Here is a 25,540-nt window from a genome sequence, read left to right on the forward strand (position 1 = left end):
TCTCATAGGGGAAGCACGCATACTTTGAGGTGGCAACTGGTTTAGCCATTTGTCTTTAATTCACTGCACACAACTCAACATATTCAGTGAGTCACAGCAATGACATGACTTACAAACGAGCTGGCAGAAAAATATGCATCTTGGTCAATTATAAAACTCCTCTTTTATTATGTCTTGAATACAGTGAATTGCATTCCAGGAAGCATAAAGCAGGAAAGCAAGTGACATAAACCTGACAGACTGACACTGGAGTCACTCACAGAGTTACTCACATCGTCCCAAATGAACCATCTCCTTAAAATGTGTTCCTGGCTCGGTAGCCCTCAGATTGATGGAAGCAGGTAGGATGGGAGTTTCCAGGTGGGTAATAAGAAGGAGACAGGATCTGTATTTTAAGGAAGCAGCTGCTGTGACTGGGTAGCAGGGCTGACCAGCCTCCAAGACAACAAGGCTAAATACTGACTTTTATAGCTTCTGGAGTTACACAGATTCTAACCAAAGAGAAGATTCCTCAGTTCCTAACACCTACTTTAAGTGTGAGAGCTCAAGAGAACCAGAGACACGTGCTCTGCTCTGCCCACAGAAACAACCAGTCTGAGCCAAAACAAACAGCTGAGTGATGAGTATGAATGTAGGCTGCCACAACTCAGGATTACACAGATCCATTGGCAATCAGCCCATGTAAATGGAATTGTTTTGAATGAGTAAAATATCTGAACACCAAGTATTACACAGGGGAAAAAAAGGCTATAAAATGAGAGGTTTGACAATTGTAATTTAACAGAACCCACTGAAATTGGACATGTGCATGACACTCTTCCTTCACACGGAGCCTCTGAGATCATTTACCACACCTGCACAAGCATATTTCCTTTTAAGTTCTTTGAAAGGACCTTTGTAAGAATATCAGAATCTATGCTGCAGTACTGTGACATTTCTCAAATCCTCCAAGGAACATATAAGAAACCCTTCCTGGCAATACAGAACACTCATCCTTCCTACCTGGATTTACTGTTTTAACGTTTCTTAGTACAAATTCACTTATTTTATCAGTGATTGTCACCTAATATTTCTATACTCCAAACAGAAACGTAACTAATCCTATTAATTTACAACTAACATTTTCATATCAAAGCATCTCAGTAGTTCCACACATACACTACCAAAATCCCAGGAAGTACAGCATAGCACAAAGCACCAGTTTAACTGCAGTATTCCAGTGTAGCCTGGGACTAACCTGGAATGCAGGAGTCACCTGGTTCAGAGCATACAACACTAAAAAGAGACTTCTATGATACAGATAGTTTTTAATTCTTTATAGAGACAAAAGAGAAGGAGGGACAGAAAAGAGACTGTCTCCCATATCAAAGTATATCCAGTCATCCCCATCAGCTGGCACTCAGGAGATGCAAATGGCTCTTAAATAAATGCAGATCAAGTATCTGAATTTTGCAGTCTGAATCCATTTTTATTATATTACATATATTAAACACTTAAAATAAATTTATAATCCTCTTAAAGGCAACAATAAACACCTACAAAATACTAGTGAGCTGTCATTACTGAGCTCAGCAGTAAAAAAAAGTGTATTTCATAAATCAGCTGGTACTGGCAAACATACTTTAAATCTTTCCAGACAGGAAACACATAAGAACTTAACAGAATTGCTTAGAAGACTAGCAGTGTCTGGTTACACAAACATAACCAAGCTGTATCAGCAACTATATATTACTTGTTTGCACATCTGATCATTTCTGAATCATTAACTCTAAATATTTCTGTACTGGCAACTTAAAAAGCAAAGGGTAGAAATAATTATTAGCAAACTTCTCTTGACAAAAACATGAATTCCAAGCTTGTTTTCTGCACTAAAGTTATTGCTTGGACTTTCTATGCAAAACTGGCACAGAGAATTCTCTTCATAATATCACAGCCATCCATCCCATCTGTTGGGCATAATGAGCACCAGGAAGGAAATCTCCAACCAACTTCCAAAAAAAGACAATTTGGACATACCAACAACTAATTGAAGAAATTATTAATATGATGCAGTAGAATAGAAACAAAAGTTGTAACCCTGTATAACTCCTACTTATATTAGAAATACATACACTTTTAAAATTTGTATCAGCTATATTGGAAACTATCCTCTACTTATGCTGAAACTTTGGAGAGTTCAGGGCTTGATTTACTTTGAGTCCTGCAGAGTCTACAAGTGGAGTCAATGCAGCACTTATCACCTGCAACTGCTCTGGCCAGCACTCGTGACAACAAAGAATTCATCTTCGCTCTTTCTGCTGGAAGCTTTGAGCACACTCTGAAAAGAAGCAGGTTAGTGGTCTGACTCCAAACCTCTTCAGCATCTTTTCTTCATCTAAAATTTAATCCTACAAGTGAAGCACATGAATAGTTTTAAAAACTCAAAATATATAAACTGCACAGGCTCACCATCACCCCTGACAAAATGGCAATGGAAAACCAATACAAATTAAATTGAAAGTTTCCTTACATGTTTAATGGTGCTCCAGGGCTATGCACTTTCTGAAGTACTTTAATAGGAATGTATTCCTATATGCTTTACAAGCAATACAGTTTTCCTTGGAAGGCTGAAAGACTGAGATGGTTGTGGAACACTAGGTTTATCTCTGTATGCCTGTAACAACTTCCTTGCTACTACAGGATGGTTATACATTCATTTCCTCTCCAAGCTTTTCTCTTGAGTGATCAGCCCTTAGATGCTGAATTCTGCACATACCTGGCCAGGCTCCAGGTTCCACTCTCCATGAACAAGCATTCTTAGCCAGTGGGGCTGACTGGATTTTTTTTTCTCCTCTTTGAATGACTGGGCAACGTTTTTAAAAGGAAATACAAACTACAGCCACAGAAACAAGGATTTAAAAACCAGTCTCACTCTGTCTGCATTACCCATTTCCCTGATGAATATCTCGGCAGACCAAAGTTCTGTAGTGCAACTCTCTGCAGTTGTCTGTGTGTCCACAGCTCTCCCTCAAACAGCTCTGTGAGAAATGCTTCTGTCTTGATTAACACTGAGAAAGTACTTCCACCCAGTCATTTCTCTTTTCCTGTGATACTCTGCCAGTTTAAAAGCAGCAGGTTGGAGGTTGGCTCTGGGAGAGGTTTAGTTTGCCCAGCTGCCTCTCCCACCACTCTGTAACAACAGTGCCATGTTTGCTGAGGCTCTTTACTATTAGTGGGGTCTTTTTTCAGTCAGCCTTGTTCATTTAACAGATAAATCATGCAGCACATGCAGCAATTGTTATTACAGCCATTACATCTGGTTCTAACCCTCTAATGTGCTTAACTGCTCTCTTAGAATGAGCTGGACCACTGATAACTACAAACACACACCTGCCTTACTCCTTTCACCCCAAACACTGTCCCCTTTGAACTGTTCTGTGGTTATATTGGGTTATTCTGGGGACCAGCTCAGCTAAGAACTAAAATCATTACAAATTATTTCAACTTTGGAAAAACTCCCTGCTGAAAATGAATACATTTAACATTAGGCTTATGAAATATTAGCCTTCTACTGAAACACATGAATTCTGTATAAACTATGATCTATTTACCTGAGCACTTCTTTGAAAGCTGGAATTGTCCTTTTGGTTTATATTCCGTTTTTCAAGTAATAATCTGTTTGAAAGAAAAACAAATCCCCAAGAATTCCAGCAGTTTTTCACAGAGGCACATAGTACCTTTGTGCCTTTGTTCAGCTGTGTCCTTGGATGACAGAAAATCTTTTATTTGAAGAGGTATAATGCATTTTAAAGCTCTTTTCAAGTACTTTTGCCCACCATTACCATTGAAATGGTGCTTTCTGGTTCTGGATTGGCAGTTAGGAAGGATAACAATGAAGAAACATAAGGATCAATACAATTTAATTGTCTTTCACTCCAATCCTATTTTTTATATAGCAGACACTGGGAGTCAGATACTCTTGTCTTCCTTCCATGAAATAAAAAATACAAAGACTCTTGATAAATACTCACCTCCAAGATTTTGCCTGTTTTAAGAAACTTCTAGCTTTTGCTACTTCTTGCATAAGTTTCTTTAAATCATCTCCTTCAAAGTAAGGGAAAGCTGGATCCTGAAAACATAGTTAAAATATTCTACTTTAACTTGAAACAATTAATTATTTTCTGTTTCTACCAACTTAGTTAACTGAGCCTAAGTTCTACATTTCCCTACTCCTACCTACTTGCAGAGAAGGTCTTGGTCTTACAAGGGGAGAGCAGAGCAATTCTAGATTGAACTCGGTTCTGTTCACTAACATTTTTCTGCTGTGGGAATCCCTGAGGTCTCATGCTAGAGAATTAATGTGCCAAACACTCTATAAGGATTTTACAATTACTTAAATGAAATACAAGATGGCAAGCATAAGAAAGCACAGTAAAAGCTAAAGTTAGCTTAAAATCCACACTGGCCCAAGATATATTTTTTACTTCTCTTTCAAAACCTATATTGCACTGTATACTCCTTTCCTGGGTTTGGGCACCAGACCAAGGCAGTTAGAAGAAAGGCAAAGACAAATACTAAGATTCCTCCTTTTGGTTTCAATGTGAAGTATCTTAGGAGTCTTGTGTTATTTTTTCTCTCTCTCTCTCTTTTTTTTTTTTTTTTTGTTTAAATGGAGTTTGACTTCTGGTGAAGAACTAAGTTGAAATGAAACAACCCAAACCAATCCATTTATCATACATCTTCATCTTCAAGCCCCTCTGCCAATATTCTGTGTGCTGCTAATTGTCCATCTTCATCTCCAAAGCAGCAATGGTAGCGCCCTCCTGTCTGGGAAGCAAGTTTCTTCAGAAATTCATTAGCTCCTCTGTTAACAACAAAGTAGAAAGTTGCTTATGAAAACTGATTTCTCTGAAAGCAACAGCAATAGAAAAAGAATTTCTAAGAACTCCTCAAAAAACATTACATCTAAAAATAGTTGGGAGGACATGATTATAAACTTCTGTATGAAAGGTAAGTCATGTGGCAAATACCTGTGTCAGAACAACCTTCCCTGTTCCCATCTTGGTAACAGAGATTTCTGACAATAAATAAACTAGTAATTTGGAAAGTTTTTTCTGTTGTTCTTGCAAAGTATCATATACCTGTCTGCCCAGCTAAAAGAAATGGTGTGGATTTTAATATCTTGTTCCTTTCTCAATCGTTCAATTTCTTCCAAAATCAGACTGCAACTGGTGTCTGGTTTTCCATCAGTCAAGAGATACAGTGCCTCTACACCTTGGAAACTGAGAGCCTTCTGAAAAGTAAAACATAATTAGTACATTTATATGAAAAGTTATATTTAAGAAGAAAAACATAATTCCAGTGATTTAAGATAGTTTTATATTTACCACATCATTAATCGACTTACTTTTGGCTTTTCCTTTTCACTAATCATGAAAGAGACCAAGGATATACATTTGAAAAATAAAGTAGGTAATTTGTAGCAAAAGACAACATATTTATAAGCAGGAATTCATTAAAAATTGACTCATTGAAATAAGAAAATTAATTGTTTTTGGGGAACTGCTGACAAAAGATTTTTTACATCACGTTTCATAGGAGTTAAAGATGTTTAATGTCTGAAAATCAGGCTCATTAGGATTTGACCTTTTCATATTACGAAAAACTGCTACAGTCATTGACTCAGTGGACACTTTTGTATTGCAGACACACCTCAGAGTTCTACTGGACTTGATTCATGATGAATTCCATAAAATTTATATGGAGACTGTGCAAGGGTGTCTGGAAGAACCATTCATTTAAGGCAACACTTCTTTTTTGATTCAAATTTTAAATCTTGTGGAATTGCGAGTTCCTTCAGCATCTGTTTTAAATTACTAGTACTACTTAATTTCTACACTGAACATTTTTGTAGGAGAAAAGTTTCTTCACCTGCTACTGAAGTTCAAGAATTGCACTCAAAGCCTATGAGATTCCAACAAACTGCTTCTTTAAAAACCCTGTTTGGCTCAGAGCAACATACCACAGCCACAGATGTACATAAACATAATTTTGAGCAACTGGCTATTTTCTCTCTCCAGTATTCCTTGAACACAAATATTGATGCAACTATTGACAGTTGACATTTTTTTTAAAACTCAGTGCGAGCAATTAATTCTGGTATCAAAGAGCCCTGGGGCCAGAAACAGCAGCTTGGTTTCAATGCTTTGCATATAAAAATGTTGTATGCTTTGACCTAATCATTCCCCTAAAATGTTACCAGTCAGGGGGAAGTGTTTTATCACCACAAGACACTTCTCCAATACGTGGCAGGCAATTTACTAACCTGTAAAGCTGTGAGGATGCACGTGTTACCATGGGCATGGAATTTGGAAACCCACTGCACAGCATCATGACATGATTCATCAGTTGCCTCTACAAGACACTCTTTCCAACTCTGTATTTTCTGCAAATCTCAGCAGGTTAAACCTGAGGAGAAAGATGACCCACAACATCTAACCCTCACCAACACGATGAGTCACTTTGGATAAGGCAGTTTCGGAGTAAATAAATTAATTAATTAAAAAAGCCACAAACACAAACCCAATAGAAAAAAACCAAACCCCAACCAAATCCCCCATCCCAGAACCTAGTGTTGGATTAAATCTTCAGCTTTGGAGGAGTCACAAAGCATCTCTCACTCTCCATGAACAGAAAACCTATGGCAATGCTGAGCCCAAAAGAGTGAACAGCATCAGCCTACAACATAGGCTCAGATCTTAGAGAGCTCAGAACTAAAAGCTGGTTAAAAAGAACAGAAAAAGCAGTTATGTCACATGCACATTATAGTCTAACATTAACAATTACTTGGATTGTGTTTCAGCACTGTATTGCTTGTAATTAACAAACAATTATTACATAATAGGTAGTGCAGATTTCAATCTTTATCAGTAACTCACCATACCTGACCTCATTTCTTCTCAGCTGTTCCCAGATAAGGGAGGTGAGTTCTTTTGTGACATGTGGCAAATATGGGCCAGTGGAACCAGATGTGTCAATCAAAACACAGACATTTGCTTCTAAAATGGTACCAAACAACCTTCGGCTTCCTGGGCCAGAACATGAAAACTAATTAAGGGTCATTACACAGGTGTATTTTATTGAGCATATTGTAAATCTTCATTTTAGGGGTTATTCTGGGCACATTTCTACATCATTAATCTATGCAGTAACTAGGTAGTTAAAAGATTAATAATAGAAAAGTTTTCTGCCATTTCAAATCTAGCACTATCAAGCATTAATTATTAGCCAACTGTAGCAACTTGCATTAAATAATTTGTAGCTCCTACTTCACAATCCAGCAAAAAATTAAACAAAGATCTTTATGAGCAACACAGAGATCAAAATGCTTTTCACCAGCAGTGATGCTGAACTTCTAAACAGGGCACATTCTTAGCAAAAGAAACAAAAATGCTAATTTAAAAGCTTGTATATGTTACTGTATATATTTTGTTGATAGAAAGCTTCTAGTTCTGTATTCAGGAACACAACATCCAAAAAGTAAAAACTTACATCACAGCTCCAATTATTTCACAGCAAACTAAATGTTTACCAGCTACACAGATGGAAAATTCCATTGTATTCTTGTATCCATAAAAACGAGTTTTTAAAATTTCCATGAAATGCAAAACAGATAAACCTTTGTTCATATTTGAGGTTTGGATTTGTTTCCATTAGAAACAGCAGAGCAGAGGACTTTGTGTATATTTAAGTTGTGCTTTCCAGACAAGCAGCTGCACAGCAGTACCTGAGAGCAGCCACTGTACCCTCTGGAGGTAGCGCTGCAACACTCGCTCCAGTTGTTCTGTGTAGATTTCCAGCTCCTTAGGTTGAAACTGCAGATGTTTCACAACCCCCTGCAAAAATTCAGTTTGTACAGGAACATCTTACTTCAGGAAATCTGAGCTCAGCTGCTATGTATGCCATGTTGGCATTAGAAAACAGGGAGATCAATTTTTTTTTTTTTCTTTACCTCCAGGAAATACCTGTCTTTACCTCACAGAAAACAATTCTGTGACTCTTTTGCTGGTAAGTAACTGGTTTACCCAAATTAGGGAAGCTTGGCTCTCATCTCAGCCAGCTGTGCTGGGCAACACAATTATATAATTTGACTGGACAGGTGCAGCTCTTGCATTATTTCTGAGAGTTTACAGATGTGATAGAGCAATAATATCCTTTCTATGCTTCTCTCCAGTCACTACACAAACTAAAAAATCAAGATCTAACATTTTCCCAGTTTCAACTTACACGATTTTGAAAAGATTTACTTAAAATTTTAAAATTATTTTTCATACTATATGAGCAGAAGAAATACACCCTAAAGATCCCATAGACTTCAAACATCCTAAATGTTTTTTTGTGGTGAATAAAAGACCTTCTCTGGCTTTCTATTACAAGTATGATTTAGAAAGAAGAACAGAGATGAGTGGAGGGAACATCACACCAGCAAGCCACAAACACTGATCAACATGCACTGTCTAAATCAAATACAAAGGCTTTCAATGAAGTAGATAGATGACATCTGAAAAAACTTACATTGATTTCTGCACTAGGGAAGATAGAACAGTATTTTGCTGATACTTTCTTGTGCAGAGACTCCACAGTTTTGTTTTGGTGGGTGCAGCCTGGACCAAACATCAGCCTGGGCAATTCCAATTCAAGCTTTTTTATACTGTACTTGGTCAGCCACTTGTAAGACAAACCAATGGAACAATTGCTTGTTGGAAAATGTTAGTTTAATTTTAAGTAATAATACATTGTACAAAATCACAGTCAACATGTTCTCATTAATTCAGATGGATAGTTCCAAAATGGCAATTTATTAATAAGGAGAAAATTACCTCTTTGCTTGAACAGATTTCCTCTTCTTTTGGCAATGTAACAGGGGGAACAGACTTTCTTATGCACATAGTCTTTGGATACTTCTGGTTTACTGTACCTGTTTAAGAAAATGAACAAGTAATACTGAGAGCTCTAGGTTAAAATATAGCCCTTTTGAATCACATATGATCATTGATTAACAAAGCCCAACCAGACAAAACCCCCAATAAACCAAACCCCCAAACCCACAGACTAACATTTCATACACAATTCCACGTTTGAAAAAATCGTACAGTTTCTACATATCAAAGCACCTAAAAAAAAACCCACTTATTTTTAAAAACTGTCACCTTCAAAAAATTCCAACCCAAATTTTCTATAATGATCTAAAGCACAATGACAGCATTTTAACTTAGAGCACCTTCGACCAGAAGATGCCAAAGGACTTTACAGAAAATAAAAAGGAAAAAAAAAAGAAAGAACCACCCACCTCCACTCAAACCAAAAAAATCTTTCCCCCTGTTTGATAAACTCACTTCCACTCACTGTTTAAAGCACATTAGTTATCAGTGACTTAACAACCTGACAGTTTTATAATCAAAATGCTGATAAGAAAAGGGGCTTCACCCATCCTATCCTGGTAAGACATACCCACATGTCTTCCTTTATCAGTGTAAAATACAGATAGAGAAAGCTCTGGCTGCTTCCTTGGTTTATCCTTTCTTTTATTCTCAGTCTGAGGCCATTCTTTTACTGTTTGTGCTATAAATAAATAAGAATTAAAAAAAAAAATTAACTTCAGCTAGATAAAACTCTTACATGCAACCCTGTTCTTCACTTCATATATTCCTATTACCACAACCATAAATACTTCATTTTCTTAGCTACTGGTTAAGAAAAATCCTATTACAGAACTACTTATGTGGCTTTCATAGATATGGAACTAAAACTTGTACAAATGTATAAATTACCATTGGGAAGAATGTCACAGGAGTTAATTTGAAAATATTAGGACTCTGAATAAGCATAATATTTATTGGAAAAACCAATTAACTTTGTAGAGAGCAAATATGAATCCAGATTTGTAAACACTGCTACATACCAACATTCTAATTTCAATAAATCAGTAGATTTGAAGACTCAAATTTAATGTAAAAAAAAAAAAGAAAAAAATTTGCAAATTAAACTTGCAAAGATGCAAATTAAATTTGCAAAGATGCAAATTAAAAAACACAGGAAAACTACAAAAAAATGGAGGCGAAATGAATTGGACTTTAAGGGACCAAGAGTAACTGGAATCAATTCAGTTTTTCATATACCAGGAACAGCTGGAAGAGTCAGCACTTCAGACAACCTGACATTTGTGTTGTAATCTTCCTTCATTACCAGATCATAAATAAATCAAGTGAAACAGCATATTAATGACAATAGGATCTAACAGTATGAGTGGAAATGGATATATTGAACTAATAACATAATAAACCTCTGAATTGCTGAGCCTTCTGGTTTCAAGTGTGGACAAAGCTGGGTTCTACTTTCCACCACACACACCAGACATTTCCTGATACAGGAAGGGTATTCAATCATATGAGCTGAAAATCACTACACAAAACAACCACAATGTTTTCTGTCAGTCTGATTAAAGATTAAAACTTCAGCTGTTTCTAAAAGCTTAAATAAAATATCTAAATACTGTCTTTTAAGCAAAACTCCAAAGAAACTGAAGAGAAAAAGCCCCTAATCCATCCAGACCTGGTGGAATTTCTGCTTTGGCACTAGGAGGACGCCATGCCAGGACTCTTACAGGAGTATTTCTCCCTGCACCATGGTTGTCTTTAACATCCTATAAGCACATAAAAAAAATAATTGTAAAAAATGTTTCAGTTGGATCATAACTGCATTATTCAAAACTGGAACTACCCTTCACTATTCTCTAGTTCCTGCTTTACTCTGGCTTTTCTGACAAGTCAGCAGACTGCCATGACAATGTGTTAATTTGTAGTTTCTTGCTGGGTGAAGTAACTTTTAATTGCTCTGTTTTTATTATCTTGTTGATATCATCTGCTGCCATAAAACTGGAGACCAACATCTACAGGCAGAGGAGTTGGGACCACTTTTGCCACTTGAAGGAGCAGTCTAGTATGGTGAGGGCATTGTTTTATAGAATACAGTGTAGACTGTCTTCCTCAGCATTTTACTGAATATTGGAAATCTAGTGCTGACCCCAGTAATTCCTCCTTTAGGTGTATGGCTCATCCCTGCAGGGGCTGAGCACTCTGCTAAACAACACAGCACTTGTGTAACCCTCCTGTAGGATAAGACTTTTGCTGTGACACTGAGCCATCAAGTGACATCTAATTAAACATACAGCACTACTATAAATATCCCCAAACATCTACAGACAACCCTGTACCAGTTTTCTACAATTTTAATCCCTGCAAAACTATGCTATGTAGTCACCCCTGAGTAATTACTTTTTCCCTGCATTTGTGAAGAGGTGTTGAGAATATGCCACTTTTGCTAAAACAGCCTGGAAGGCCTGTCTGAGCTCACCTACGAGGTCTTTGCAACATTCTCACACCTACATTTCCATTCCCTGCATTCCCACACCTACAATGCTGTTCCCATGAGAGCTGAAAGTTCCAGGTGAGAGGTTAAATACATCCTCTGCAACTGAAAGCTCTGTATCTACTAATTTATACACCAAAATGGTAAACACTGGCACTGTCCCTTTCTGTTACAGATTTGTACACCCACTCAAAACCAAATGTGTGCACAGCCAAAAACAACACAGAAAACATTAGCAAAATCCCAAAGGACTCAGCAGTGTAACTCCATGGAAATAAGCACAGTGGCCAGGAAACAAATCCTGAATCCTGCTCTTGTTTTATGCTGGATGTGCTACTGAGCTGCAGCTCATCTGTAAATGAGCAGAACACAAAGAGAAGCATCCAATATCTGGGAAGGATCTCTAATTAAACCCCAGCACATTAACAATGGGACCATTTCAAACCATTCTAGCCGGGCTTGGAGCTGTGGGTTTAGGAGATGGCAACTTCTGTGGCCTTCTTTTCTCATTCTTTGTAAGTGCATTTGAATCTCCTTCTGGTGTAAATGGATTAACAGACTGATTTACTGAACGTTGCTTCAAGGATTCCACCAGGAATGCACACTGAAATGGAAGTTCACATTGTTTAGGAATTCACATACGTGAAATGTAAGTATATGAAATTTCAAAGACAGGTATTTTATATTTATTACTGTAATAATAAATAAAATTCATATTGAATTGATCAATCTGATAATGCTTAACACCCTTAACTGAATAGTTAACACCCCTTTGTGTTGTGCTTGCTCAAACACACTGGATGGAAATCCTTCCTGCTCTGAGCAAACATTCCAAAAGAAAAGGCAACAGTATGCCAAGGCTAGAACAAATTGGAAGATGGTGAACCAGGTATATGCATCTGTTAAATGACACTAAAATATTTTAAGATGTCATTGAATATCCACTGACTCTTCTTTAACAAGACCAAAACCCTTTGTGACTCAGACTTGCATCCAACAAGGTGCTCAGCCCTCTGGACATGTATCTTACTGCATAACTCTTCCTAATCACACTTTTATAAGAAACAACCACTGTAGTGCCAGGCTGGCTATACTGCCTTAGTTATTTTGTTAAATATCTTTGGAAAAAAGTCATGTGAATGTATATGGAGAGATATGGTCTAATGCTACACCCTTGGTACACTTCAGAAAACAACTGTTTTAGAATTGAACAAAGGTATTGTGCCAGTGACAACTCTCCCTCCACTGTGACTTTTAAGATCATAATATTATGTTTGTTGTATAACACATATACATTTTAGATCTATTTATTAATATATATAATTATAAGGAACAATTAATTCTAGTTGAGAAACATTCATCACAGGATTAGCAAAGAAAAGGAGAATCATTTCAACTGTAAAATCCATGCATTTGATAAGGAATCATGGCTACTCCAACACCAGTCACTGCAGTGCTGTTGTACAACTGCTTCCCAGTCCATATTTACCCTTTGGTGACTGTTCTAATACTCCAGAATATTCCTGCCCTTGCAAGGATTTTCATTTTGTCCAATCTCCTCCACTGACAGCTGAACAAACACCACTGAATTTTTTTTAGGAAGAAATACATAATTTAAAAAGTTACATATAATTCATACCTTTTGGGAGTAGTTTTTTGCTTTTTCCATTTCCGACACAATACTAGTAATATCATCACTTTCAAAAATACCTGATAATCAAATAGACACTAATTAGGGTTTTTTAGAGTGTACAAAATATGTATTTTTGTAAATGTACAACAATTTGTAGATATGTCAAATATCAGAGAAAAGAATCACAAAACCTCTGTTTCCTGCAACCCTCACTGTTTGAACCTATCATGTTAGTAGTATATTATATATAATATATATACATTTTATATATACATTTATAATATTTTATATATTATATATATAGTAATATATATATTACTATATTTTAAATGCTCATTTTTAAAAAAACTAACAGAAAATGGTGAATTCAAATAGAAAATACCAAATTGCTGTGTTAAGGCTGCATTATAATATTCTGCAATGCAATTGAAAGTCTCAATAAAACTACAACTTGAGTTTATATCTCAGTGCTAGTAGAGCATTGGCATAACCTAAAAAAAGCCAACGACCTGATCTGGGAGTAAAAAAAGCATTAATACATATTATTTAATTAATGAAAAAGAAGTATGTGACCTCCCTGCTCACATACCTGCTTCTCCAAACCAGTGGAATCTGCCCCTGGCTGCCTGCACTATTTCTCTAAAAGCACTGGCAGTTTCTGCAGGGCTGGCATAGCGGGCTGGGATAACCCCACTGGAGCCAATGTCCTCCATGGCACTGAACAGACAGACATGAAGCTGTAAATCAAAACCTCTGCAAACCTCAGCCACATAAGCACTGATGGTGTGCTGTAAGACAGAGAAAAAACCCCATCAGTAGTGACCCTCTACCTCAGACAAGCTTCTGTCCACTCCACTGGTTCCTGACACTTATAAATGATATACAAATCCTCCCAATCTGATGATTTCTTAGGTTTGCACAGAATTTCCAGAGAAGAGACACCTCACTGTACACTCATGGTGAGGAACTCTGGGCTGTGCACATGGTTTAACAGCCCTAGAGCCCATGTACCATGAACATGTATCCAAGCAAGGGATTCCTGTGGTTAAAAACAGGAGCTGTCTCTACACAGGGTACTATGGAGTTTCACTGGACAATTATTTGTGTCTTTGTTCCCCTGAGTTATGAGGAAATGGTACCATACAAAAAAATCAGAGTTGTTCATACTCAGAAATGTCCAGTGAAATGACGGCCAGAGCTGGAGGGGGAGGGAATCCTAAGAGCAAGTTTTGAATTTTCCATGAATGGCACATTATTAATAATTGCTGCCTCCAACACATGTACAGCAATTGCAGAGATGGAAGTTTGGGCTGCCTTAGGGATGTAAAGGAGGAATATTCTGCCAATGAACTGTGATGACTAGCAAAAGGAAAAGAAAAAAAAGGGGAAAAAAGAGAGAAAACCAGAGTTGAGACTAATTCTGATAGGAACTTACAGAAGAGTTGCCTATGATGATACTTACTGTTTCCTGATCAGGTATTCCAGTAGTCAGCAGGTAAAGTCCTTGTGATTTGTGTTTCTCTTTGTCTTTGAAGTCGACTTCTACAGCTCTCCTCAGTGCACTCATGAAATTTCTACTGCCCTTGCACTGCAAGCTCAACACCCATCTAAAAAAAGATGTTTACAGTTCAAAGAATGAAGAAACAAAAGCTTTTGTTTCTCCTTAAAGCAATAAAGAGAGCTAAGAATCTGAAATAACACTGCACTGGAGTCTAAAATTTTTGAGAATGACAGAGTGCAAAACCAAATTATATATCGGCCCAAATTATTTGTTCTAGTTTATGTACTGCCACCATAGAAAACCAGTTTTTAAGGTGAGATACAGAGCATAAAAAGGAAACAATTATCTCTTAATTTTATATGGAAAAATGTTAGCATACTAGAACTTACAGAAATAAAAATGAAACCTGATATATAATGAAAACACTCTGGGTGTCACTCCACAAAAAGAAACATGGGATTTATTTCCAAAGTATATGGGAAAAAAACATAGTTCAGGTTTCACATTTCAGTTGTATTTGAAGCAGTCTTCAACTCTTGATGTAACCTGTGCCTTTCTTACACAGACATTTCTGTATCTGGGTACATATATGTTGTGTATATATATGAAATACAAAGTCATTAAGACATATTAAACTTTATAATGGTGTCTTTACAACAGCCCATCATGAACAATCAGTGCAGAACATGGCAACCTATTTTTGTAATATGATAAATGTAAAAATATTTGTAATTGTTCACATTGTTCTTTGTTCCATCTGTTTCACAAGACCTGTGGTCACTGAACTCACACACATGGGATAATTATTTGATCCTACCTCCAAGCCTTTTCTAAGTTTTCTGGATGGGAAGGAAGCAGTTCCTGCTGCCAAGGCACAATGTCACTCCCAAATCTTACATGGAAAGATAACAGCAATTAATTTGCAGATTATGGTTTAGAACAAGCAAAAAGAAAGAATAAATTCACTGCAAAAGAAAAATCTCATTTGGGGTATTAATACTGCTATGAACAGTATAGCAGGATGAGTATTGGATTGCAGGGATGATGCAATCAGTTCCAGTGAGCCACACCCAAACCAGTGATTTTTAATTACTAATCTGATCTCTGTTCATCTGATCCATACACTCACCCAATAAAGACAAACCATTGCTAGTTTTGCAATTACTTCACTAAAAAACATTAAGTACAATTAAAAATCTAAAATATGTCCATTAGTAACTACAGTCTCTGAGCAGACCTGTCTCATGGCAATGCATTACAATTATTTTAAAAGAATCTTCAACACTTGCTCACGCTATGATATTGAAGTAATCCTTATTTGACATTTGTTCCTCAAGTAAAAGTCGCAGAGAATGTTGGATATGGGTGATGTACATAGAGTTTGTCACTGATATATCAACAAGTATAACCACCCTGGATAAGAAAAGGAAAAAAATCTTATTTCATTATGTATTTTTATCTTCACTGCACTCCAACTTGCCATGGGAAAAGTATCTTCTACCTGTGTATCAAAATGTATAAACACTGAATTTAATTCTGCAAAACATAAGGTGAGATCTTAGAAAAAAAGAGCAACTGTGCAACTGAGGTTGGGTAAGGCCTCAGACACACTGTAAATAAGCACTGTCCTCAAACACAGAACTAGATGAAGACTTCAAATCTCACAAAAAAGGGCTGTCAAATACAATACCTCTTTTCACAAACACTCCCCCATATTCTTCTGCTAGCAATGGAGAGCCAGTCAATTCGTTTCTCATAGATATTCACCATTTTAGTAAGGAGTTTCTATGGATAAAATACAGAAAATTTACGTTAAAAATAAAAAGTTCAAGTCTTTTATCATCAAATGATTAACACAGAAGTAACATGGCAGCACAGTAATGAAAAAAAAAAAAGGATTTTCGTTCATTTTGACAGCAGTATTTCATTCTTAGTAACAATAAGAGAATACAGTCCATGAGAAAAACATACAGTGACCAAAAAGCAACAAAGAGTCTAAAGGTCTAAACTCTCCTCTTCACTTTTCCTTTTGCTAGCACGTCCCAAAATAGTGGTCAGGCATATCACCAAAAGAAAAAAAGAAGCTTAAAAAATACAGCTTTTGCAAGTTTACCATTTCTTCAATAGCATTTTTAGGCAGGGTACATAACAAAACACATCATTTAAAATAAACACAGTATTTTCAAACGTATCATTCTTTAACACAGTATCAAATTAAAGACATTAAGGTAATTTGTCTAAACTCTACAGAAAATGACCTTTGCAAGTATATGCAGGGCATATCAAGCTAGAAAAGGACACTTAATGTGGAATAATTAGATGGTAATCCAGCCCTGAGACAGACAACTCACCTGGTAGTTGTATAATACTGGCAGGTCAACATGGATATTTTTCACAGTTCCATCATGCCATTCAAACTGCATCATGATTTTCTAGAAGGATAAATAATAATCATTCTTAAGAATGGCAGTAGTATTTGATCTGAATCCATGGCTCAAATTTCTTTTAAAGCCTGTAGAATTTCACTAACTTACAAAGCACTGATTTTAACTAGAAATACGTAGCAATAGAAAGAAACAAACACAGGAAAAAAACGTTCCTCATCACTTACCTCATGCAGAGTTGATGATATTCTTTTTTTAAGAATAGGTATAAACTCCACCACAGGAGAGAAAGCATTGGGAGCCAGAACTTGATAAAGGTTTAACTTCTTGGCTATAGGAAGAAATAAATACTTTATATAGAACACACACTCAGATTCATATTTCATATTTGTTAAGTTTTTCCTTCTGTGCTACCTTTCAATCCATATGTCTTTAACCAGTCTGTTGAGGTTTTGGCCAGGACACTTGGTGTTTGAATAACTAATGGTCCTTTGAGCTTTGGAGGCTTTGGGAAGAAGCTGGAAGGTGCTATATTTGCAAATCCTGCAGAAACCTGAAATGGATTTTAAGAAAAGCTCTTGCAAGTTTCAGCATCATTTTTTTTATGCTCAGTCCAAAGTATCCAGTATGGTGGACATAATTAAAACTAAAGTGCTGTGATTACAACAAGCAAAACACTTTGAAAATGCCTGATTATTTATAAATTTTTTTTTTCATATTGTGAACCTAAACATTTCTGACCTTGGTTATTCAACATCTATCTGAAAATGAAAGGATACATCGGCTGTTTTACTACTAACTGAGCCACCAAGTCTTCTTTGAAAAGTCTGTTTGATGCTTTTGAGTAGGTCCTTGGCCTTCAGGAACTCCTGAAGTAGCAAATGAAAATCACTGCTATCAAAATACTGCAAATATAAAAACAAATGGGGAAAAATAAGTTAACTACTATTCAAACACCAACCCACACCAGCTTTCTTATTTTAAAGTGCACACATCAATACAAGACTGCCTGGCATAGCAGAATTGAGTGTAAATGTATTTAATGCACTGCATATAAACTAGAAATAATTTATAAACAAGATATTATTTTATTATTTTGAATCATGCTACAATAAACCATTGCTTTCATCAGCTGTAAGTCAGTAAACAGTATCTGCAGAATTTACTGTGCTTTTAGGAACATTTCCAGTTGCAGAAAGAATTAACCACAGGTTTATTGACCACTTCCTCAGCACTTCTGTGACAGAGACTTTCAGTACCAAGCCTTGCTAGCAACTTCTACTCAGATCATAATTATTCTACTTCCTCAAAGGGAAGAATCATCAAAAAGAGAGAAAAATGCTTTGCCTTTCTAACTGTCACCCACCTCTCCCTTTGAAGAGTAGCAATGATAACGGCTTTCTACAGCTTCTGCAAGATTCTTCAGAACTGCCTACACAACATAAACAGGAAGAAAAAGAGTTACTTTGATTTGCTAGTCTCTTTTGGGTTGTTGGTATTCAATTCTCAATTACAGATAGGAAAAGAATCTTTGAGGTACATGTAGTGAGAAAGCCAAAGTAATTATGTTTCCATCATTTGCTTACCAGTCTTATTTTAATAAGGCTGAAAAACTAACTCAGTAAAGTTACAAGATGATGCTCCAAACAGATTTTTTCATGTGTGCAAATCTGCTCTAAAGAAAATATAACACTAAATCAAGAACTCTCTAATGACTAGGTCAGCTCCCCAACAAGTTTATGAGAGAAGGCATTACAGCTGAATAAAAAAAAAAAAGACAGGACACTTAAGGAAGTTAATTATTAACACAATTACTTACAAGAGAAGCAGGATTGCTGCAATCATATGTAACAGTGTGAATCTGCAGTTTTCTCCCCAGCAAACACTGCTGAGCATAATCACACAATATTTCAAAAGGCTGATCAGGGCTGATACAAAAAGTAAAGAAAAAGAGATATTAACAATGGCAGTAATTAAATGGGGGGGAAGGCCATATTGAAGAAGGCAGAGAAGAAAAAACAGTGGGAAAGAAATAATAAATCATGGGAATGATTTATGCATTTAGCACAACCTGACCTCCTCTCCCTTTTTCAACCATTACTGAGGTACCACTACTAGGGTTTAATTCTGTCCTAAAAACCTGAATGATAACAAAAGCACTAAGATTCTATTCCAATTCACAACACCTTGTGGATTAAATTATCTAAATTATTCCCTCCTGGCCCTGGAAGATAAAAATCAGGAGTTGTGGCTTTGGCCCCTGTGACAAACAATGAGAAAAAACCTTTCAACACTGTCTTCCAAAGGCCCAAACGAAAGGAAAACTTTGCTTTGTGCTTTAGAACTTAACTTGCAATTAATAAACTAGGAGTAGGGTAACACTCCTAGAATCCTTACTGTAGTCTTTTCCTTGTAATCTCAACTGCAATATTGCAATTTTCAAATTATGACAAAAGAACTGCAGAATTTATGTCCATAATTTATATAATCTCAGCCTGGTTTAGTTTATTTAATCAGAAATTTTAAGTTTTCCATTAGCACAACTAAGATCACAGAGAGAAGACAATCCTTCAACATTTAATGCTATTTTACAGCAAAATCTAGCTTATCCTCCAATCTTCACAGAGGCATGGATCCTTTCAGTGACATCCTTAATGATGCTGAAAGATTTTATTGATGTAAAATTAGAGCTAGCAGACTCTCAATAGATTACTGTGATAATCGATCTGCAAAGGAAAAATGTAGCTTCATATCAGAAAAGATTTATAAATAGTAAAAAAGGGAACAAATAAAGGAATTCAATGGTATGAACTAAAAACATATAAACCCTGGATCTTAAATTTTCTATTTATTTTTGTATCCAGTCTGGTTTCTTGTCCCAATTCTGTATCCAAGATAAAGCTGGCTGTTAAGAGAGAGAATGAATTTACCAGCTTCCTACAATAAGAACCAGGGAATTCAGTTCTTTCATTGTAAGGACATGCTTAAAGGCTTTCAGCAAATTGCAGCCTTGACCAGGCTCCAGCTCTTGTATCCACTGTCTCGCTTCATGTAGCCTAGGAGGGGGAAAAAAGAAAAAGAATATGTACAGGTGCTAAAGAAGAGGATCATGAAAATTACTGCAAACCACAGGAGCTGCTCAGATACTTTAAACATGAACAACCAGCTGGAAATCGCTGACCACATGTTGAACTCGTTGCTTTTTCTCCCCTCTTAAAATCACTACAGGCACAAGATGAAAAACACTATTGCCTACAAGAGATTGTTCTAATTAAATGCAGGCCTTGTTTGAAACACCTTTATTTTTTGGAGAAATGAACTTACTTACACGTGAACGTTGATGTTTTTTGGACTCTCCCACAGCGGTGAAATTTCTGCACTGAATGAGAGGCAGTACAATTGCTTCTTATAACAAAGCTGCTCATCTATTAAGCACTAATGAACAAAAAATTGAAAATGCATTACTATCCAGTAGTAGGGTTATTATGTAAAAGATTAAGAATAATAATTTCCCAAAAGTCAGTTGACAGCAGTATTTCCAGCTACCACTGAGAAAAGCTTTCAAGAAAAACTCATACATATTCAAATATTTGAGGAGTACAGAGACAAAACCTGCAAACCTATGGTATTCCAACTGATTTGTTAATGGGGCAGAAGTCAAGGAATATTTGTTGTACTGGTATCAGTTTTTCTGTAAAGCTGATGAGCACATGAAACAACCCTGATCTAGAATGCACATATCCACCAACCAAGCAAGTACTAAAAATGGTTAGTACATGTTCATGCATGGGGCTAAACAATAGTTCAAATATTAAGGAAACTGAGTTTTCTTGAAGGAGTTTTATCTGAAACATACAAATGAAAGATGCAGATAATATAAATTGATGTTAAATAATTCAAGAATGTGGGAAATTAAACCGTACCAAATGTCAAATTTAGACAGTAAACCAGCTACATTATATCTTCCTTCCTTACTACAAAAGTTTTCTAAAAATAAAGAGCATAATAAAGGACAATTTTCTTCCAAGAATTCAGAAACTGATTAATTCACCAAGGTTCTGACCAAGACTGTGAAATGTGCCTTGTGACAAAATGTAAAGGCATAAGAAAACCATACTTATTATAAACAGCTCTATGTACAACTGGGTTCTACCTCTAACTGTTTCTGTTAGGCAAGTTTATCCCATTGGGAACACTGACAGAATTGAGAAAATTTAATAATACTACTTCAATAATGTTCGAATTGGCAGAACTTACTTTATTATTACTTACCAAAAGGTCCTTCTGAAAATCCAGTAGTCTAGGTCCATAACTCATGTGAGACACATCAATCAAAAGTCCCACTTTGGTTCCTTTTATAACACCAAACACCTTACAAGAGACAAGTAATTGTAAATACTAGCTTATCTCAATTTTAATAATTTTATGGTTTATTCTGTACAACACCATTTTTAAATCATGTACTGGATATTTATTTTCATTTTAAACCTTTTAGACTAAAGATGACACAGTGACAAAGTCAAGGAGAGAAAAAAGAAGGAAAAAAGGGATAAAAAAGAAGAAGAAAAAGAAACAAAAGAGTTAACTGGGTCCCAGCTAATCCTTACCAGTGAATCATATTACCTCCTTCCCAAGACAACCTATTCATTGTTTGAGAGGATAAATCAAACATAACATTGTCTGTAGCATCTCCTTCAGGCCAAATCAAGCAACTTTGTGGAAACCAGATTTTGGAATGCTGCTTCCTTCTCTCTCCCCTTGGAGAGGGAGTTACATCCTGAGCATTAGCACTGCTGGGCAAAGTTAGTGCATAACCAGCTGGGCAAGAGAAGGCACAAGGGACTACGAGACAGTTCCACTCCAGTCAGAGGATGCTCAGCACTGTCTGCTCCCATTTAAGTTGTGCTGGGAGGTCCTGATGATTAAAACTGCTAAGAGAAAGAAAAATACTAGATCTGGAAAGCAGAAAACTGCATACCAATGAAAGATCAAAAAAACCAATCCACTGCCAAGATCGCTGCACATGATGTGGAACTCACAGGAAAAAATGAAAATGCATAAGCTTTCTGCAAGTCACTTCTCACTAGTATTCAAAAGTTAATTTATTCTTTAATTTCATATACAGTTCCACTCTAAAAATATATTGCAAAGTTAAAGTTACCTTTCTGCTGTCCTCCAAGAGCCACTGAATTCTCTGCTGATAAAGTTCAATTGCTCTGACAAAAGGCATAGCACACACTTAGCTAAGGCATTCCCTGGCTTTGTGCTTCAGTGTAACAATCAACAATCAACCATCTCTCTTCATCACATCCTTTCTCTCACAGATGCAAAATCTTTGAGAAACAGGTGTTTAAAAATACTGTTTTCAGTGCTCTTACACAACTGGTGCTTGCAGGGTTAACCATTTAAACTCCCCTTCCCCTAAAGCTGTTTGACTGATCAGATATGTTTGAAAAACTGGATCACCAAAATGTTTTCTAACGAGTTGCTGGTTTATTCTGTTCAGAAACAGGAGAGGGATACTCACCACCTCTATATGTGAACAACAGCAGCTCAGGCACTACTGAGTTTAGATCATCACACACAGTTTATTGTCAGGAGATGTATTTAATAAAAACTACACTATTGCTTAAGACACTTATGAAATGTAACATTGTGACTGAAAGGCAGCACGTTCGTTGTTGTGCCAGACTAACTACAGCACAACCTTCAACAACTTAATGTCAAAATAGGTATAACCTGAGGTAAAACAAAATGCTTGCTGGCCTCTAAGACTGTTTTACTTTAACCTACTTCTTTTTAAAACCACGCACAGGATTTTTACGATTTGGTGAACAAAAAGTTTAAACAAATATTTGAAAGGGGAAAAACCTTTTTGCTTTTTCAAAAGAGAAAAGCTGCTTCTTTTTTATAAAAGCCAGACACAGTGAGGTATGCTGAAGTGGCAGCACTCCTAGGAATTGTGAAGACCAGTAAAAATGTTATAGTTACCCTACAGCTTATTGAACCTATTAATTAAATTATTTCCTTAACACCTGGTTAATAGGCATCTTCATTAAAAAGAACCCCAAGCTTCAGCTGTAGTGATACACAATTATCACCTACCCTAAATCTCAGCAGAAAGGATTTAATGCTGAGGTACTCTGAAGTTCCCACAGAAAACAAATTAAGATTTAAGGCAGGACTTGCAGTCCTGGGGAGCGGGGATATAGAATCACTTACAGATCAAAACTGTAAACAAGACTGATACTTACTCAGAAAGTCTGGACTCAAAATCAGTAACAGTCTCCTCTGTAAACACCATCCCTTCAACACCATCTCCTGAATTCCTGGAACACTGTGCATAATTAACATCAGAGGTGCACATAAATTAGGACTGAGTGCAGCAAGGGTAGTGTTGTACTTACAAAATAATATTGCCCTTGTTTACCAGATACTCTAATGTTAATTGCAAGGATTCTAAACTGTAGTTTCTTATCCATTCTTCTGTGGTTTGCATCATTTGAGACTGTATTGTCTTCATTTGTCCTCTCTATGGATCAAATAAGAAAAAATTACACGCAGCATGAGGAATTAAAGTGCTGTTCAAATGTGACAAAAATGTATGTCCTAAGGACAGTTGCTGATAGGCAGTGCATATCCAAGAACAACATAATTTTAGCTACTGGAATACTCTGTTGGATGTGGGATGTAAAGGAAAAGAAGCTTTCAGAATACCCCCAGATTGTGAGATAAAGGAAGGGGAAGGAGAACTGAGTTTGGAGAAGACAGGAAGGAAGACAAGAAATAGTAGAGTTCAGTAAAAGAATTAAAATAAATACCCCAGTGATTTACCAGAGAGGAAAATGAAATAAGCATCTCCAAAAAGTGACTCAGAGTTTGAAAGGACATATAGCCTTCTGCTTTTTTGAAGAAAAATGCAGGGTCTACAGCTGATCTACATTTATTGTTTTGCCTGATTTGTTCACAGACTGATTTATCTCTGCAGAACAACTACATGTAGTTGCATCACTTCAGTGATTATATCTATCAAATTGTCTGTGTATATGCAAATATATCTAAGGAAACATATTAGTTGTCTATCAGCTTATCTATTTCTTACTCTGTATTTATTGTGGGTATGTGTCACTGTTCTAGTTGCTCCATTTAGCAGGAAAACTCGCCTACCAGCAGATCTTGTGTCTTGTTGGTATGTGTTCCCAATAATCCATTATCTGGTCCTAGATGAGACGCAGTAAAATCTTGCCATGGTAGAGGATCACCCTGGACATGGGATTTTGTGGCCACCCTACAAGACAATTAATTTTATGGGATTACTTCATTACCCATAATGTTCCTGTATTGTCATAAAGTCGTTTAATTTTTCTTCTGTAGAAACTGTTTTATACTTTGCCAGTTGTTTAAACATTCATTTAATATATGATAAATGTTTTGAAGGAATATAGTACATAGTTTATATGAGCTAAAATTTATTTTATATCTATGTATGAACCCCCAACAAGCTTCTGTAACAATTTCCTCACCCATTTTTCTCCAGAAACTGATCACTGTCCAACAACCATGCCGTTTTCCTGATGTGTGTATCCATTATATGAATAGACTTAGCCTTGTTAGAAGCAAAAAGACAAAATGCAAAAATGTTTAAATCCTCAGGAATAAACACTACTTAAAAAGGTATTGTTGATATTGTCAGCAACTTAAATGATAATTTATACTGTAGGTGGGACAACAGCAAACTAAAAAAAAACAAAACAAAGAGAAGTTACAATTATCCATTTACAGAAAACGGATTTAGGAACTATTCTGCAGGAGCTGCTTGTTAAGGGATTTTATGCAGTTAAATGTAACTGTGCACAGCTGCCGGGAGACCCGCTTCACAGCCAGAAACGAGATTAACCACAGCAAAACGCAGAGCTGCCCCTCGGCCTTAGGCGCGGTAAGAACTGAGCAAAAACCATCATAAAATGCCGGGTTTCGCTCCGCTGGGCTCCACCGTCCAGGGCCACCCGGGCCCTGCCGCTCCCAGCGCAGTCAGCGCACCCTTCCCGTCCCCCCCGACCCTCCTCAACCCACGGGGGAAAAGACCCCTGGGCTCCCCCGCACGGTCCCCCGGGACTCACCTCCCCGGCGGGGGAAGAACCCCTCGGCTCCCCCGCACCGCCCTGTCGGACTCACCTTCCCCGTTCCCTGCCCACCCTCCCTGGGCACGCCCCGGAATCCCGGGCGGGCACCGCGCCAACGACAGGGATCCCCCGCCAAGCCCCCTCAGCACCTCCCGGTGCTCCTCTGACCCTTCCCCCGTGCGGGGGTCCAGGGGCGGGAAGGGCCCAGCGCGGTCCCCGCCCGGCTCGGAGCGGCGGCTCCGCCGTGTTACGGCGTTGCCGCTGGAGACGGAGCGGCCCCGGCGCGCCGCTTCCCGCCCCTGGGGGCGGTGTGGGCGGGGGGCGCGGGCCCCGGCGGGCGTGAGGGGACACCTGAGGGGACAGTTACAGGGATTGCTGTGGGTACACTTGATGGAGGACACCTGAGGGCACACCTGAGAAGACACCTGAGGGGGGACATCTGAGAGGATACCCTGAGGGAGGACAACTGAGGGCACAGTTGCAAGGGCTTGCT

At 37.3% G+C, this 25,540-nt stretch overlaps 1 protein-coding gene across 1 annotated transcript; it reads right to left on the reverse strand.

Annotated features, from left to right (window-relative positions):
* Positions 1 to 2,399: 2,399 nt before the first annotated feature.
* On the reverse strand, positions 2,400 to 25,296 carry VWA3A (von Willebrand factor A domain containing 3A). Its single transcript, XM_017813547.1, is given in 35 exon segments — positions 2,400 to 3,093; positions 3,591 to 3,654; positions 4,011 to 4,108; positions 4,717 to 4,843; positions 5,121 to 5,272; positions 6,305 to 6,413; positions 6,415 to 6,447; positions 6,923 to 7,067; positions 7,766 to 7,874; positions 8,554 to 8,706; positions 8,859 to 8,956; positions 9,490 to 9,600; positions 10,591 to 10,681; positions 11,852 to 12,010; positions 13,046 to 13,116; positions 13,629 to 13,827; positions 14,502 to 14,646; positions 15,358 to 15,432; positions 15,834 to 15,953; positions 16,231 to 16,325; positions 16,892 to 16,972; positions 17,152 to 17,255; positions 17,339 to 17,477; positions 17,704 to 17,829; positions 18,291 to 18,356; positions 18,744 to 18,852; positions 19,855 to 19,980; positions 20,253 to 20,359; positions 21,197 to 21,295; positions 22,086 to 22,140; positions 23,179 to 23,253; positions 23,332 to 23,456; positions 24,092 to 24,212; positions 24,448 to 24,530; positions 25,197 to 25,296. Coding segments are annotated over 34 exon segments (3,576 nt in total). The 5' UTR covers positions 24,513 to 24,530; positions 25,197 to 25,296; the 3' UTR covers positions 2,400 to 3,069.
* Positions 25,297 to 25,540: the final 244 nt, after the last annotated feature.

This window comes from Lepidothrix coronata, unplaced genomic scaffold, assembly GCF_001604755.1.
Source record: "Lepidothrix coronata isolate B3197 unplaced genomic scaffold, Lepidothrix_coronata-1.0 Scaffold41, whole genome shotgun sequence".
Lineage (NCBI taxonomy): Eukaryota > Metazoa > Chordata > Aves > Passeriformes > Pipridae > Lepidothrix > Lepidothrix coronata.